Source organism: Gymnoscopelus braueri (genome assembly GCF_963280865.1).
Source record: "Gymnoscopelus braueri genome assembly, chromosome: 13".
Taxonomy (NCBI): domain Eukaryota; kingdom Metazoa; phylum Chordata; class Actinopteri; order Myctophiformes; family Myctophidae; genus Gymnoscopelus; species Gymnoscopelus braueri.
The window spans coordinates 37,411,103-37,429,131 of record NC_137615.1 but is presented as its reverse complement, the minus strand read 5'-3'; the positions used below and the strand labels follow the sequence as shown (position 1 = coordinate 37,429,131).

Sequence of the window (18,029 nt, the reverse complement as noted above, 5' to 3'; positions counted from 1 at the left end):
AGACGCCGCCTTCTACTCTGGAGCGTCTGTGTCTGCGGGCGCCATTTTCGAAAGGGCAAGCTCATAAGAGGCACTGACTGTGGTAGCCCCGAAACATGACTGTCATACCATGACAGTGTGCCGAGTCCCCCAGGTCTAAAGTTGTGTTCGATTTTTTCACATTGCCATCTCTCACATAAACATAAACGTTCAGATTTCAAATATAAAGTGCTTACCACCGAGCCACGGATGTTACAAGGCGATGCGGACCGCGATGAGTACCCGTATCTCCCGTATTGTTCAATAAAAAGCATTTTAATCCCATCACCGGCCTTTTTTTTGTTTGGTTTTTGTTTGTTTTGTAATGTATCAGAGTGCAATACACCTCCCAACCATTAGTGTCGCATGGTTGAAAGTATCGGAGACAATTTGGAGAAAATGGCCGGCGATGGGATTAAAATGCTTTTTATTGAACAATACGGGAGATACGAGTACTCATCGCGGTCCGCATCGCCTTGTAACATCCGTGGCTCGGTGGTAAGCACTTTATATTTGAAATCTGAACGTTTATGTTTATGTGAGAGATGGCAATGTGAAAAAATCGAACACAACTTTAGACCAGGGGGACTCGGCACCACCATGGCTATGACTGTGGCAGCCGCGCACGGCGCGCAGCAGCAACTTTAGTTTGGAACTTGTCAAACTCCACTCTCGGATTTGACTCGAACCTGCGACACGCTGTCAGGCTACATCGTTCGTGACCTATGTGTTATGATTTCAGTGCCATTAAAATATCTCAAACCAATTTCATTTGTATTTGCTGTTTTACAAATGATGGTCAATTATTTCAGTCTTTCAAAGCTGATCGCAATGGAAGTGTTTTGGTCCAAAATTTTAATAAATATTTATTTCGATTTATATATATTTCTAATATTATGTATTATTTAATGGTCTGACAAAAAAACGTCCATAGCTGTGTTCTGACCTGGCATGATGAGGATGTTGGATATAGACAGACAGAAAAGGCATCTAGGTATCTAGGTTTCTAGACACTTCACAAAGCCGTTTAAAATACATGCTGACCACTTCTAATGTGAAATAAAACAAAAGACATTAAGCATCACTATGTTTTAATCTTGGAATGATGACGTGACAAGGACAGATTTGAAACCAAACATTACATCTTAACATCATGCTGGAGAGGATATGGCTCAGTGGTAGAGCATTTGCAAATGCAAAGCCATAACTGCATTATGCATATCAAGAGGATTCTAGTTCAAGGCTGGGCAGGTGCCCCCTGATTATTTAAAATGAGGGAATGACATCAATATTATATTAACTTCTCGTCAGGATTGTGTTCTTAATCAATTGTAAATTTCATTTTATTTGAAAGATTTAAACAGATGCTGTGTTTGCTGTTCACCTGGTATCCTATAGTTTCAATGTACAGATTAGATACTATTTAGTTTTAGATATTACTGTTTAGACTGATGCTAGGTTCTTGGTTTGCACTACACTGTCACTACACTGAATGATACCTTGCTTATTGTAAGTCACTCTGGATAAGAGTGTCTGCTTGGCTTATTGTCCGGTATAACGGCTGGAATTACCACACTGAGAATTCATGACACAGGGATCAATTTAATCATCTGTGATTTTATTTACATGCTGCAGAGCACAAGCACACCCAACTTGACTAAAACCCTGAAGACCTGACAGCCTTTTATATAGATCCCTGCTGCAGGTACATTATCTGGATGATACCATTCTTCTAAACAAACAACATATATATCTAGGTCACATAGATATACGGTAACTAAATGTTTACAGAAAATTGTGACCATAATAAATATATACAAAACTAAATTACAAAATGATCCAATTATAGACAGAAAATAAACTCAGTCAATTCACATTACTGCATACATTATAGCCATTATTACAAACTTGTAACATGTACAGAAAATACACTGTGCAACAGTTCCAACAACACAATAAAAAATTTCTTCCATAAACAAAATACATAGAGAGTGATTAAAATGCACAGCATCCTCTCACTGGAGAACCATACACATGAAACACTGGCACTTGGTGATGAGAGTTGTATGAGAAAATATTATTTGAGTTGATTACGTAATGACCCATACAAAATGTGTGTCAGTTTCCCATGTTATAGACAGAGTTTTGTTTGGAGAACCAGTCTGCCACTCTCTTATGGGCTGTCAACCATGGGTGCACCCTGTGCTATCTGGGTGTGTGTTGTGGTTGGCGGATGCAAGGGTGGGGGGCTGGGCGGGCCTCCAATATTCCCAATACTCAAGGGGAAAGTTCTCTCTCCCTCCCTCCCGCTAATTTACATTTCATCGCACAATGGTGTTGCTTGCCGAAAATAACAATCTTCAAGCTAACATGACGCAAGATCTGTTCGACACCAATGTTACCCCGTATAAATTATGTTTCATACTGTGGCTGGAAATAACTAACTGTTCTCAAGCCTATTAGAGGGCTACAATATTCCATATTCCTCCCAACACCCACAAAGCCCCCCCTGCCCATGCCATATGGGTCACTTTTACAGGATTTGACATGCTGACATAATGTTTACAGTGGAAGTCACTTTGTCTCTATTTGCGGTTACTATACTAAAAATCACACCCAGTGTGAAGTGGGCGGTGTGGTCACAGTGGTCATCACAGTGATGGAAGTTCACTTAAAAAAAAGTAATATTGTGGACCAACCATTGTACACCCCTAACTTAAAAAAAACCATAAGTGCATAGTCCTATTTATAGGTGGAGATGGAGAACTTGAATTTATATAGCGCCTTTCAGAAACCCTAGATGGAGCCCTGGAAACTTTATATGCAGTACTTAGAGGAGTGAGAGGTAACACTGCTCGGATGGCTGGTGAAGCAGGGTTCAACGATGGATGATTCACACCCACAGCCAACAGGTAATTCCCATATGGCGACATCACTGCATTGGACGAGTATGCAAACAATCACCGTGGCACAGCACCCATAACCCTGTGCACACATGGTGACTGCCAAGATGTTCAAACAATAACCCACACAAGTCCCAATTTCACTTCAGCCTAGCATAGACACGGCAAGGCACAGAAACACACACAGACACAGTACCAAGCAAGTATCTCTAGCATTAAGCCATATTCCAGTTCTGTTTCCCACACTGCACCAATAGGCTCTACATAAACGCTAATAGTCAGTACTTGTACACACACACGCACACACACGCACACACACACACACACACACACACACACACACACACACACACACACACACACACACACACACACACACACACAACACACACACACACACACACCCTCAGCCCAGAACGTCTGCAAAGCCCCTGTCAAATGGGTTCGTAAAGTTTAAACACACAGAATCCAGTGAGGACAGACTGGAAGAAGCTAGGTCTAGCTGCCAACCCAACATCAGCTCACACCACCAAATCCACCCTGGACAACATTATTCTCACCTTCCCCTCAGCCCAGGTAGGGAGGCAACCCCTCCTGCCATATTAGTAGCTGCAGCACAAGAAATACTGAGACAGCCAGAGGTAGCTCACCAGATCACCTTGGGGAGCCAGGCACCAGGAGGGGTCAACCTTGCCCCTGACCTGGTTGTGGAGTGGACCCCTCCAGCCCCAGCAAATTTCAAGTTACATCCCCAAAGAGACAGGCTGGTGGAACGTTTCAATAGGATTTGGGCAGTGCTCAAAAGTAAAATTACACAAAAAAAGTCTGGACTTCTTACCCCTGTGTGATAAGTGTAATTCAGCAGATTGAAATCTATTACACAGCTATGCCTTATGCCCCAATCTACAGAATTTCGGGATTGAACTATACAATACAATATTGTAATATGAATACAAAAATCACACCCTGTGTGAAGTGGGCGGTGTCTTGCTAGCTAATCACAATACTGAATGGAGTCAACCAATCATGTACAAAAAATAAATACATTTATTGAAACACTCTTTATGATGGAAGAAACCATAACTTTAAAAAAACAAATGTATGTTTTTTTTAAAGTTATGGTTTCTTATATAGGGCTATGCACATGTGTCATGTGACACTGGCCAATCACAGTCCTGAATAGACTGTGATTGGCCAATCACGGTGCAGGGTTAGGCGGGGTACATTTTTGGCCAATCACAGCGCAGGATTTGTTGTACAAATATCCAAACCTCACTTATAGGGGCGGTTTCACCGCCCAAAAATATTAGAGCTAGAGATAGAACCAGACCCAAGGGGGGGGGGGGTACTTTTTGTTTGGGTTTGATTGTAGTATGTATTTGTAAATAATTGTAATTCACCCCATATGTATGTACAGTTTATTTATTTTTACCTGTTTATTTTGTGTTTCTGTTTGGTTTTTTTAAGAAGAAAAAAAAGGAAAATAGGGAAGCACTTCATTGTTTTGATCATAAATATATAAAGTCTTTGATCCTGTGCTTCACAATTAAAAATATTTGAAACAGGATTTGGGCAGTGCAACTGCCTCTTGTCACAATTGAACACTAGAGAGACTTGCCCATGGTGCTCATGGCCTGCAGCTCTGCTGTCCAGGACTCAGCAGCCTACACACCTGCACTACTCATGCGGCGCAGAGAAATCCACACCCTCGCCAAGCTGGCAGCCTCCTGGCTCTCCCTCTACCACAAAGTATGCCAGGATGTTTCTGGTCTGCCTAGAATCAGCACACAACTTTGCCAGGAGACAACTGTGGGGGGTGCAGGGGTGAGGAATTATGATGTGAAGGCCCAGGGTAGGCACAGGGTAGGCACTTTCAGACTGTTGAGCTTATTATCTGGGTCTACAGCCCCCAGAAAAAAAAGGCAGATGTCCCAAACTGGACTATCAACGGGTGTGCTCCTGCGGGGTCTTGGAGCGGATTGGTGAAGTGGTCTACTGGGTCCAGATGGCACACAGGAGAAGAAGGGAGGCACTCCACAGTGACAGACTGGCGTTATACCGTGGGGTTTCCATCCCCACTCCACAGGGACAGACTGGCTCTATAGTGTGCGATTTCCATCCCCCATCAGAGCTCCTCAGGCAACGCTGATGCCACCTTCCTGTTGTCCTTTGCTAAGAGCCCTGAGCTCTGTGCCCCTTACCCTTCACTGAGCTATCTGGCTCCAGAGGAACACTGTAAACAATGACCGCGCCCCAAAACCCATCTATGTCCCCACGCCTTCACCCACAGGTACGACCCCTGCCATACACCTTCCATGGACTCCCCCCGCCACCACCCCTACATGGTCAGTAAATGTCCACATGGATACTCAACATCCCCCACTTACCCGAGAGACATTGTGTGATTCCTCAGGAGCAAGGACATTTTGATTTGGGGAGGCAGTGTAATACCATGTTATAATAGAGAGAGTTATGTTTGGAGACCCAGCCAGCCAATCACGAATGGGCTGTGAACCAATGGGTGCAGCCTGTACAGCTAATTGGAGTGCATTGTGGGTTCGTGGCTGTACAGGTAGGGGGTTGGGCTTCAGGTAGGTTATGTATAAATTACCAGTACCCAGGGGGAATGTTGCCTTTCTCTCTCCTGCTACGTCTGTGTTATACTGTGGCTGGAAATACTGCTCTCTCAAGAGTGTTAGACGGCTTTGCGGATATGTGCTATGATATGACCGAACAATAGCCCGAGTTAGGGCTGGTTCACATAATAAAGTTGAGTAAAAACAATGAAGTGTGGACATTATATCATTAGTGTGTCACGTATCACAATATGATGAGGCAGGCTTCTGTTGTTAATCCAGTCTAAGCGCTGGTCCTTGAGTTAAAAAAGGCATACATTCACAAAGAAACCCTCTTGTCTTTTGCCCATTTCTTCAGAATCCTCTTGAGGTATTCGACTTCAGGGCTCCCTGTGTCCCTCAGCAAACGCAACACTTCTTTCAAGCGCTCACTGAGGAAAGACACACGCACGCACGCACGCACGCACGCACGCACGCACGCACGCACGCACGCACGCACGCACGCACGCACGCACGCACGCACGCACGCACACACACACACACACACACACACACACACACACACACACACACACACACACACACACACACACACACACACACACACACACACACACACACACACACACAATGTTGTTCTTATGTTCTTATAACAGTACATTAGAAACATTGTCCGTGCTCTATGGTTCTGATGTTTGTTCTTTTGGTTATTTGTTGGTGAACTAGGAAGTACAATCTGTTCGACAGTTGCACACATAAGTCACTATAAGAATGTCAGCTACAGTATATGTTTACCATGTAATGTATATTTTTGTTGTTGCTGCAGTTTACAAAGCAATGACAGTGAGAAAACCGATGATCCAATGAAGCAATATCCTGAGAGTTAATTTAACTTTGAGAGTGTATAAATGGCCTAAAGGTCAATTTTCACATTCTCAGAACTAATTAACACTATGATTTTGCAGTGTATGCAGTTTGTGGGTTTGGTACTCTGCTGTAGCAGATATAAGAATGGCGGACTGTACCTTGATTCTCTCCCAGCTAAAATGAGTTGAAAGACTCCCACACAGGCCCCTCGTTTCCCCTCCCAGTACTCTGGTGTAGGGTCCAGTCTTTCCAGGACGCTAAAAGCTTTTGCCGCATAGTAAAACTGCCCCATCTGTGGAAGGGGGGAAATTTGTGTGAAACATCCATAACCGTTTGATTCGAACCCCCAGACTCCACGGTGGTGGGGAGCTGATTTACCACTGCTGCGCTACCCGAGCACCTTCTCACTCACTTCATTTCTTTCGAACCATAACGCATGTAGGCATCTGGCTGAGTCATCAGGATTCCACATTAACCCTGGCATCCTTATTGTGGGTACCGGTATGTCATTATACAGTATCAGTTAAATATCTACGAAAATAGCAGATCTACAAGTATTAGATCCGCTATTTTCACTGAATGTTCCCGTCTTTCCACCAAATGTTTGCCTATTTATTCCCAAAATAGGGATGCTAGGGGTCCATGTGGTTACATGGTTAACCTCACATCTTCACCGCCACTCCCAAAAAGCTACAATTACAAATGACACTTCTTAGGCATTTTTAGCTCTTATCCAGAGTGACTTACTAAAGCGCAAGGTCAGTTTAAGTGCCATTTGTCAACAACCACAGGGTAAGTAGCCATGAGATTAGAATGCTATGATAACAAAGATATGCTGCAGCAACAATCTGAGCATGCTGCAGTAATAACTTTGTTGATCAAGTAAACAACAAAGTGAATAAGACTGCTGCAGAAGATGGCCAGAGACTATACAATCCTGACGGATGGGGCGAAGTCACAGGTCATTCAACAGCTCTGGGGCCAGGAGGGAGAAGGGTATGGGCCAGCTGGAATGTCAGTGAGGAATTGCTGACTAGTGTGTGGGATGGATTGTAGGGTTGGATCATAGGCGGTCACGCCCATGGCCGCCTTGTAGGTCATCACCAGTGTTTTGAACTGGACATGAACAGCCACAGGAAACCAGCGGAATGCAGAAAATAATCTGTTGCTTGTTTCCTAGTACTAACATACACCACCACCCGCCCCTATTTAGTTGTGGAAAGACCTTTCTAGGATGACAATAATATTGTCTCTGACCTATGTACTCCTTACTATTTGGTTCCTTGTCAAGTTGGTGATCAAGGAATTCTTGTAAATTCTTGCAAATCCCACTGGAGCACCATGTAAACATGCTATACCTTGTAACAGTCATTAGCTATGAGCTGCAGGAGGCTGAAAGACTCAGCTGAGGTCTCCATCTTCAGGTAATGCTCCCAGGCAAGCTGAGCTTTGCCATTCATTATGTCTGAAACAAAGGACATGCAGCTATTAATATGGTGGGCTATTTGGTGTTAATACAAGGACAAGACAAGATTCCTATACAGGTATATTGTCCAAGTAAAAAATAAACAAAACAAACTAATAATAATAATAGTTGCTTATCAAGGGTTTTTTTTACAACCCAAAAGTTCTCAACTTATATTGCTAAGAAACAATCACACAAACCTACAATAAACAGGCAGGACCGATTACAATGCCCTGCCACCCATTGAATTACAGATGTGCTCATGACCTTCCCAAACTTTAAGATCTATTAAACACTTAATGTACTTCATCGTACGACAAATAGTATACCGTAAGTAACAGATCTACAAGCTCACAATGTGAGCTTGTAAAGATGCTATTTGCCCTATTTTCATTGTTTCATTTGTTTTAGTTTTTATGAAAAGTTTTGAAAATGTTTGACCCCCCTCACGAAAAAACAAGGACACAAGGGTTAATGTGGTTAAAGGTCAAATTAATTCAAATTCAACAATATAGAGGAATACTAACGTACAGCTGCGTACCAGCCAGCTCTGGTACACGTAGTCACTCTTGATAGAGTCATTCTGAATGAGCAGGAAGGCCTAGAAGGTAGTGAAATGATACACATAAGAGTGGATTAATATAAACATTCTCCATCTTCTATTAACCGTGAGGGGATAAGCTCATGACTGGTACCTCCTCAGCCTCCGCGTAGTTGCCAATGGCAGCTTTTGCTTGACCATAGTTGTAATTGAAGACGTCGTCATTGGGGAAGTACTTCTGAGGACAGGAAAGTCAGAGAAACAGGACTATTAATGATTAATAATAAATAACAAGACAGGCCAGTCTGAAGTCATGAGGAACTCCATGTTTGTGACGGCAAACCACAAGGCCAGCTTAGTGGCCTTGTGGTCAGAGAGTCCGCCCTAATACTGAGAGGTCGCAGGTTCAATCCTTGGCCGAGTCATACCAAAGACATAAAAAGTGTACGCGATGCATCTGTGTTTGGCACTCTGCATCAAGGGTTGGCTTGAGGGTGAGTCCCTGTGACACAGAGTACTAGCGTCATGTCCGGGGGTGTACTTTTACATCAAGCCGCCTCACTCTAATGAAACAGGAGATAGGCTCCTGACCTATGGGACACAGAATATAGTGTCCCATAGGTCATGACTTCATTGATCTCCATACAACAACTTCATTTTTTGGGCAACATTTGGGGGGACATACAGTACAGACAAACGCTGTTATAGACAGCTGACCCCTTTGGTACCAAGCCGTAGACTGAGACTCCTGTCAAAAGTAGAGGCATGGATTCCAAATCCATCGCCCCCAGAAAATCCAACCCTGAACTTTGACCTTCAGTTCTCACGTAATGCCTCAACACAAACATTTCACCTGCATTTAGGCTTGGCTTGGTCTGTTCATGTAATGCATTATGGGTGGGATCTTGCCGGTTCAGGATCGACTACCTTTTCTTAAATGCACAGGATAAATAAACACATAATGACAAGCATGCTGGTATACAAACAGTATATCAAATACTGAACATCCACCATGCGCCTCGCCAAGTATAGGTCTCACTGGTACTATCGCTTTATGTATGTCTGTGAATACACTGCCTTGCCATCACAATGTATATATGCCTGTGAATATAGACATATAGCGATAGTTATTATATCGCTATATATAGACCCCTTATTCCCACACATTTCATATATATGACATTTCCTAATTGATATCTGCTGCTAAGGGATGTGTCATATTTCCACAAGGGAATGAAGGTCTCTGCCTTATTTCTATTTAATTCTTTGAGAACACATTTGATATGTACATTTGATATTGTTTTGTTACTTGACATTTTCCTGTTTTCATGACTATCTATTTTGTAACTGCAATTGGTGGAAGCTTGTACAGAAAATAATTTCACCCACTCCTTTACTCCTGTAAACCTGCTGTGATGTGACAATAAACTTGAAGTTGGAAGTTGTCACACAAAAGACAGGCATTAAAAGAAATACTAATAACAGCACAAGCCATAACAGACACATAGTAGAACAGATAAGACACAAGAACATGTGTTAACAGTTAACCTTTTACCTTGATAGAGCTGAGGTAAAGGAGAACATCGTCAAACTGGCGAAGCAGAAAGAAGTAGGAGGCTAAACACTGTCTCCCAGGAATGGTGTCTGTTTCACAAAGAAACACAAGAGGTGAGATACACTCAGAATTACAGTGCTACTTCTGTATGAGTGTGTAGTGCATGGATTCTTTATAGTTAATGTAATCCATCGTATGATGGTTTGCGCTCGGAAATAGCCAATCTACAATGTGTTGTGGTGCGATGCTTTGTGAGCTTGTAAGTCTGCCAATTTCGGAGTGGAACACAAGTATTAATCAGGCTTTACACACAGCAAAAAAAAGACTGTCAAGGCCAAGGGATGGTTAAGAGATACTGTATGTGCCCTGGGTAGGGGATGAGGGGATGGGTGGTGAGGCAGGAGAAAGTGGGGGTGTCACACTCACCACATTCACTGGGTGATGAACCAACAGCTTGGAAAAGCTGCTGAGCCATTTTGAGATGATCACCCTGCCACGTCAAAGAGAATGCTATTAAATGTGGTATAGCAATGATACAAAACTACAAAACATTCAAATCTGTGTAATGGAAAACAATCTTCAAAAAAGAACCTGGGCGTTTTTAAAAGAATCCCTGGCTAATAAGCATTATATGCCTGAATACATTATAATTGCCATCTATAACCCTCTATATAAATGAAAAACACCTTAAATATTTCATTTATTTTAGAAATAGTAACATCTTTTACTCAAGGGGGCAACGCCCGTCTCAAGTTGATGATGTCATTTAAGACAGATAAGATGGAGCCAGGACATTTAGAGACTTATACGCCAGTTGCAGGATCTTATAACTAATCCTTGATTTTATTGGGAGCCAGTGAAGATTGTGAAGACTGTTTTAGCTATATTTAGAAAGTAGAGAGACTGCCCTAAATTGGAGAGTTACTGGAAGGGAATAAGCATGGAAGTCCGTGCAATTCTTAATATAGATTTACCATTAGACCCAAAGATATATATTATTGGAGTGGTTCCGGAGGGGCTGGCGGACATACGGAAGGTTTATATCCTACATATTCTTTTGTTGATTGTTGAGAAAAATGATTACCCTATCCTGGCTGAGACCTTTACCACCTACGACCAGCCAGTGGCATGAGAGGATATTGAAAATGTATACTATGGAAAGAATTACTGCCAAGCTCCAGATGAAGTATGATGTGTTTCTAAAAAGATGGGCCCCAGTTATAGGGTACTTTAATCTGCCTATATGAAAGCATATGTATGTGTTTTCGTGTATGTGTCATGATCATTTTTGTGTTGTAACTAGATATATTTGGTCTCCAAGTCAATGTCCTGATATTTATATTTAAATCTGATTTAATCTGTTGCTTAGTATGTCTGCCGAATTGTCCTGTTTGTTTTTCCTTTTCTGTTGTGTTTTTCTGTTTTGTCTTTTTCTTTTGTGTTTTTATTTTAGTATAGTATATTTTAATAATTGTACAATGTGAAATTTCTCTGCAGAAAAGCAAATAAACGTCTTAGTAAAAAAAAAAAAAAAAAGTAGAGAGACATGATACTGAAGGCAGAAAGAGGGGGAAGTACATGCAACTAAGGTCTCCAGCTGGAATAAAACCTGGGACATGGTGATTATGATGTCGACGGTCACTACCGGTGCACCCCAACCAGTTACGTTTTTTTTTAGAGTTGGTGTGATGAGAACTTGCATACCATAATCAACAACAAGGATGGAAAACTCCACAACTCCCAAAAACCAGTGCACCAACTTACTGAGGCAGTGTCTTGTCCCAGTACTGCATTCACCACCGCCTTCAAAATGTATTCCTGAGAGAACAGAAAGAATTCAAGTACGGAGGTACAGTATGAAGAGAAGATGTTCTTCACAATGCAAATGTCCATGGAGCTTATTGCTAAAACTGAACTAACTCTGACATGGAGAGGGGGGGATAGAAAGGAACACGCACACACTTACTGGGCGCTGAGCTGTATTAAAACTAACACTGCCCTGAACCAGAGAGAGAGAGAGAGAGAGAGAGAGAGAGAGAGAGAGAGAGAGAGAGAGAGAGAGAGAGAGAGAGAGAGAGAGGAAGATAGAATGTGTGTGATTGAGAGAGTGAGATAATATGAGAGAGAGAGAGAGAGAGAGAGAATGGAGGGAAGGGGAGGAGGAGGGGTGTGTTATTACACAAATGCTCACCACATGTCAACATCATTGTGTACTTGTATGTTGGATAAGGATTAATAGAGAAGGAAATTGGAAGGCGAAAGCACAGGTATCATCATAAATCCTAACACATGGAAACGTGGGAAACCACGAAGAACATGGAAGGGGAAGTAACAAACATGAGAAGGGAATGATGATTCTACCTGTGGTACGCTGAGTTCTAAGTCTTTGATCAGGTTATACGCTTCCTGGACCTCATCTGTGAAAAGCAAACACATGACCTGTAATCCATTAGCATCACCTGCACACTGTACGCGTAAAATAAATCTAATAATCATGTGGATCCACATGGGAATGGTGTGGCTCCACTCAGTCATCTATGACGTACAGTATCTATGACGTATGACTCCAAATATGAGCAAGGTTTCAGCCCAATCAGAGCCCCATTGTCTTCATTATAGTTCAAAAAGTATAAAACGTGTGAAAAAACATTAGTTCTTGGCCTTCGGTGACCTACTGGCTGTGTGTACAAGAAATGTGCCCCCCCCCACACACACACACACTTACCCATTTGTAGACGGCTAGCCTCTATGGCAAATAAAGTATACTTGTCAAGGACAACAATAACACAGGATTAGCCTTGTATCGTAGCATGAGAGCATTATACACTCACCTTGTCTGAGATGATAGATGACCAGGTTGAGCCGAGCCTCAGGTATAACATCTATCAAAGCAGGAAACGCTTGTAAAGCTCCCTCCCCACCGCGAAACACAACCTGAAAACCCCAGACATCAGCCCTCAGCATCACCATAAATCATAACATCATGACATCACATTTCCAGATCAGTTTGCAACTGCTGGTTATTCGTGGTCTTAGGCAGATGACATTTTCAAAGTCAGTATTCAATATTAATTCAGATCATTCAGATCAGCATTCTTAAAAAGACCCATCATACAGTATGTTAATGAAACACTTTTGCTAGCAAAAGAATAATAATGACTACAAATACTGCATGATGGTTGTATGCCACTGACGACAACTCGTTGTTAATTGTATGCCTTACCTACGCACCTTTTAATCTAGGTGTGCGAAAGCTTTTTAACAGTTGTGAGCCCACATTGACCTAGACCTTTTGTACCACCTACTTGTACTGTGATGTATCTCCAGGACACTGCAAATGAGGGCAACCTCAATGTCGTTCGAGAATAAATAAAGGTTTGAATGAATGAATGAACTTCTAATTAGTTCATCCTTGAGTCCAACTGGACTTTTGTGCCAAATGTCATGAATTTGACTGAAGCAATTCCGGAGATATTGCGTTCACAGGGTTTGGACATACTGTACATACATACATACCTATATAATGTATGTATGAATGTATGGATGGATGGACGGATGGACGGACGGACGGACGAACAACCCAAAGAGACATAATGCATAAAAATTACAATTTGGAACCACCAAAAGCTATTTGTGTTAGGAGATTCAGCTGCCATTGAGTGAGATGCTGCTAATTGACTCAACTCTACAAGCCAGTCAGTAATGGTACCTCAATCCTACCAAGTTGTGTTGGATTAACTCCTTGGCAAATTCAAAGGAAGAAGAGGATATGTTCATCAGGTTCTTCAGCTCAGCCTAAGAGGAGGGATGTAAAAAAAATAATCAGACTGGATCAGATGGAACATCTCAAATAGCTCGTACCTTAAAGTGACATAAATGTTTACGTATACATAAAGAGTAACCTCGGCTGCTTTCCCATTGAAGAGCCTGAAGTGGTTGCAGGCGTTGAGGTTGAGGGCGATGGTAGAATGTGGGAAGTTCTGCAGGTAGACCGCCAACACCTGCTGGGAGACATCGTAGTAGTCCATTTTGTAGTAGCAAAGAGCCACGTACACATTCAGGGCCAGGTATTCTCTGAAGAAGACCAAAACAGCATTAATGGACTCAGGTGTTTTGAACAAGCTAACACCACTCTGCCACACTTTTCATTAACAAGACTCCATTGTACTGAACATAATACTATACTTACCTTTCTGTTATCTAACTACCCTTTTCAACATCATCTCTGTCTGTATTATGCCAACTTCCTACTCTCAAAACAAGGAAAACCCTCTTTCTTCTCTCCCACATATCTCCCCACACCCTTTCATGTGTGTGATAAGTATGTGTGAATGAATGTGACAGTGAACATAATTTTTCCTGTGTAATGCAATCCATCACATCAAAGTTAAAATTCCTATTTATAGTTATATATTTGTACACCTTGCAGTGAAATTAGTGGTAGCATGACATGGGGGAAGGAAATGAAAAAGTAAAAGCAGACATAATATCATCCACAAAAGAGAAAAGCAAGCAACCCAGAAAGCTGTATACAGTGTACAGAGTTTATATATATATATATATATATATATACACACACACACACACACACACACACACACACACACACACACACACACACACACACACACACACACACACAAAGGGCAGCGGTTCCGTTAGTGACACAAAGGAGACTCTTCGTGTATCCTACCGGAACCGTTGCCGGTCATCAAATTATTGGCTTAGGATTGCGACAAAAACAAAAAATACCCATGAATTCAAGTCTCCATGGGGTGACTAATCGATAGGAAAAAAAGTATTTTTTGGGGTGAACTATCCCTTTAAGCCTAGTTATAGGAACACCAGTGTAAATGTGGTTAACATACACTACATAAACTAATAATAATTTTTAAATTGTGACATTATAAAAAAAAAACATCAAGCATACCAGACACTATAAATTTCCCAAAAGGAAATGCATGTGTTTAATTCAGTGTGACCAGAAGCAGGGATAAAACATATCCACGCACGTGATAAGCATGAATGACCAAAGGGGGGAATATCAAAAACAGAGGCATAGATTTTGTCCCATCTCCCCCAGACAATCCGACCCTGGCTGTATGTTCTGTTGTCACACAACCTCACCTGTTCTGCAGCAGAATGCGCTGGTAGATGTCGATTGCCTCCTGGTAATGGGAGCGCATGTAGTGGATGGAAGCCAGGCTCAGCTGGTCTTCAGTCACATCCTCCAGGTTCTGGTGGAATGACATCAGCTTCTTCTCATCATTGAACTGAGAACCAGAAAAAGAGCCATAATATAAGAAAATGTTACTGTTCTGTGTGTGCTCTGTTGTGATTCCACTGTCAGGCTCAATCCAGGATAGTTTTGAACATAATTATACGTAAATTAGGGTTATATTCACATACTGTACATTCATGAGCAGTTTGATTAGTAGATATTTTGTAATACATGCTATTTGAGCATTGCTAAACATATGTTTCCCTCCAATATTCACAAACATTACCATAATCAACCTGTTACGGCCCCAAAATACAGCATACTGTACAGTTTAAAAATAATTAATAGTTAGCCGTATGAAGAGCTGAGTTAATGACCAAGAGAATAAATAATTGACTCAGTGCTATTTTTATGCAATTTTTGGTGATGAACCAACCCGTTTGACCCACTGATTGGGCCTTTATGGGAAAGGCTGACCTTGTGTGACAGGTGGAACAACAGTCTGTTCTGCAGATGACTTTTAGGGGCTGGAAAAAGACAAAAGTAGTGTGAATGGGTGAGCTCAAGAGGAGCTATTGTGTTTACGTGGATTATTCATGAGTGAATGTGTAAGTGTGGAGTAATGTGAGAGGTCAGGATGGATGGATGTGAGGTACCCTTGAGTGCTGCCTCCTCAGCTTCCTTGTAATGACCCAGTAGGAACAGGGTGCAGGCAAGGTAGCCCCAAACCTCTGAATTGCATTCTGGCTTTATTGTCAGGGCTTTGTACACCTATGGAAGTAATTATGTTATGCAAAATCATAGGATATACAGTATGAATCTCACTTAATTAATCCCAATGTTATGTTTTACATGTATAGAACCTTTATGGTGCATGAAATAGGCTTTTTGTTTTTAGACTGTTTCAGACCTCCATAGCTCTTCTGTAATCCCACAGATGGAAAGCACAGTAGCCAAGCCACAGGTTTGCATCCACTGCTTTCTCACCTATATCATGCTGAAACTATCCAAAGGAATACATTATAAATATGATAGAAATTGTTTCACTCATGTTTGAAAGTGTGAAAACCCCCTTAGCATTTTTACAATGAATTTACAAAAACACAGACCTTCAACAAAGTTCACCGCGGGTGGCATTACCTCCAACAATGTAATTGCTCCGAGATAGTCCCTTTTGATGAGAAAATCTTCAACAAGGGGCGACCTTTTCCCCTTGGGTTTATTAACCAGCGTGGCATCCCCAGTAGCTGGTTTTATCCTAGACAAATTCTGTGAAACAGTGGGGTAAAGTAACCAAGTAAATTTACTCAAGTTAATATTACTAAAGTAATATTTTGAGGTATTACTTTAGTTGAGTTTTCCAATTTTATGTACTTTAACTTCTACTCCACTTACATCTCAGAGGCAAATATTGTACTTTTACTCCACTACAATTATTTGTAAACTTTAGTTACTAGTTACTTTGTAAAACATTGCCCTATATATGCTTTGGCTATTTGAAAATAGCAGATCTACATGCTCACAAGGCATTGCTTTGCGACTTGTTGTGAATTGTAGATCGGCTATTTTCATTTTGCTTGTAACAGAGTATACATTGCAGTATTGATACTTTTACTTAAGTTAAGACATTTTGTACTTTTTCCACCACCAGTGAAACATGAGCACGCAAATCTGACAATCATTTTAAGAATATTGTTTAACTGAAGTTGTAGTGGAGCTGATATGGTAACATTGTATAGCTTGGGTATTACCCAACCTTTAAAAAGTTATCAACTTAGCTTACCATGGTGGAAGTGTCGACCTTGATTTACATGAACAAGCACTCGGTTAGTAAAACGTTACTCACTCTACGGAACAAAGTTAATTAGAATAGTCGCCGTTCATTCCAAACAAGCTCCGTTGACACTCTGGGTCTGGTTGCTAAGCAACAGTGTCTCCTCCTGGACAACTTTTTACAAGAAACAATGGACTCCTAATACTAGTTCCGCCGGAGTATTTAGGTTAATGTCTGTACGAAAACAGACACTAAGGGCGCGCTCCCACCGCACTTTTATTTTACCTCAGGGGCAGAATCTGCCAATGCTTTGTCAATGCAAATGCGTGGATTCCTGGTCTTGCGGATTTTTTCCAAGAATCCACGCATTTGCATTGACAAAGCATTGGCAGATTCTGCCCCTGAGGTAAAATAAAAGTGGGATGGGAGCGCGCCCTAACCCAGTTATTTTGTATTACCCAAGAAAAGCGTTATTGTTTTCCACTTAAAATGTCCCTAAAACCAACCTGGGACTGTTTGGAACATCAGAGTTCCACTCATAATCGTTGCTGTCAGACGGTCATATTGTTGCCTTGCTCAAAATAAATCATCTTTTCATCAAAGACGGAGAGCCTTGGATTTATTTTCTTTATAAGTCTGCAGTCCACACAGACACCACACCACTTGGGAATTAAGCAGTACTTTGAAAAAGACTATTTTTTCCACTCAAAATGCCCCCAATACCAACCTGGGACTATTTCGTATAAATTAGGGTTATACTCATAATCCTTGCTGTCAGACAGAAACCTGCATCTCCATATTTCAACTTTTCTGTAAATGAATGGCCTACTTTGTCATATTACAGTGTCACACGATATGTAGTAAAAATGGCCCATCTACAATCTGGCTGTGAGCTTGTACCTCAACTATATATATATATTTTTTTAAAGTGGTTATTGAACAGATGAGAAGTATTAAGAGCTTGTGACCAACTATGGTGGAACAGGTTCGTTTTCCATTTGAAAAGTTAAGGTTTTGGACACAAGGTTTACATCAACAATATACTGTACATTTGTCAGGAGTTTGGTTGATATATGCAATTGGAAGCTTTCTGGCCCTAAAACTTTTAA

General features: G+C 41.5%; 1 protein-coding gene across 1 annotated transcript; it reads right to left on the bottom strand.

Moving 5' to 3' along the window:
- Positions 1–5,816: 5,816 nt before the first annotated feature.
- On the bottom strand, positions 5,817–17,460 carry LOC308099548 (intraflagellar transport protein 56-like; the record flags this gene model as incomplete). Its single annotated transcript, XM_080448286.1, has 18 exons — positions 5,817–5,928; positions 6,523–6,656; positions 7,723–7,829; positions 8,361–8,430; positions 8,525–8,608; positions 9,926–10,014; positions 10,352–10,415; positions 11,690–11,743; positions 12,287–12,342; positions 12,757–12,859; positions 13,646–13,720; positions 13,828–13,999; positions 15,053–15,198; positions 15,624–15,673; positions 15,803–15,917; positions 16,057–16,149; positions 16,287–16,393; positions 17,427–17,460. The coding sequence occupies 18 exons, from the start codon at positions 17,458–17,460 to the stop codon at positions 5,817–5,819; spliced, it is 1,665 nt and encodes a 554-aa protein (XP_080304412.1).
- Positions 17,461–18,029: the final 569 nt, after the last annotated feature.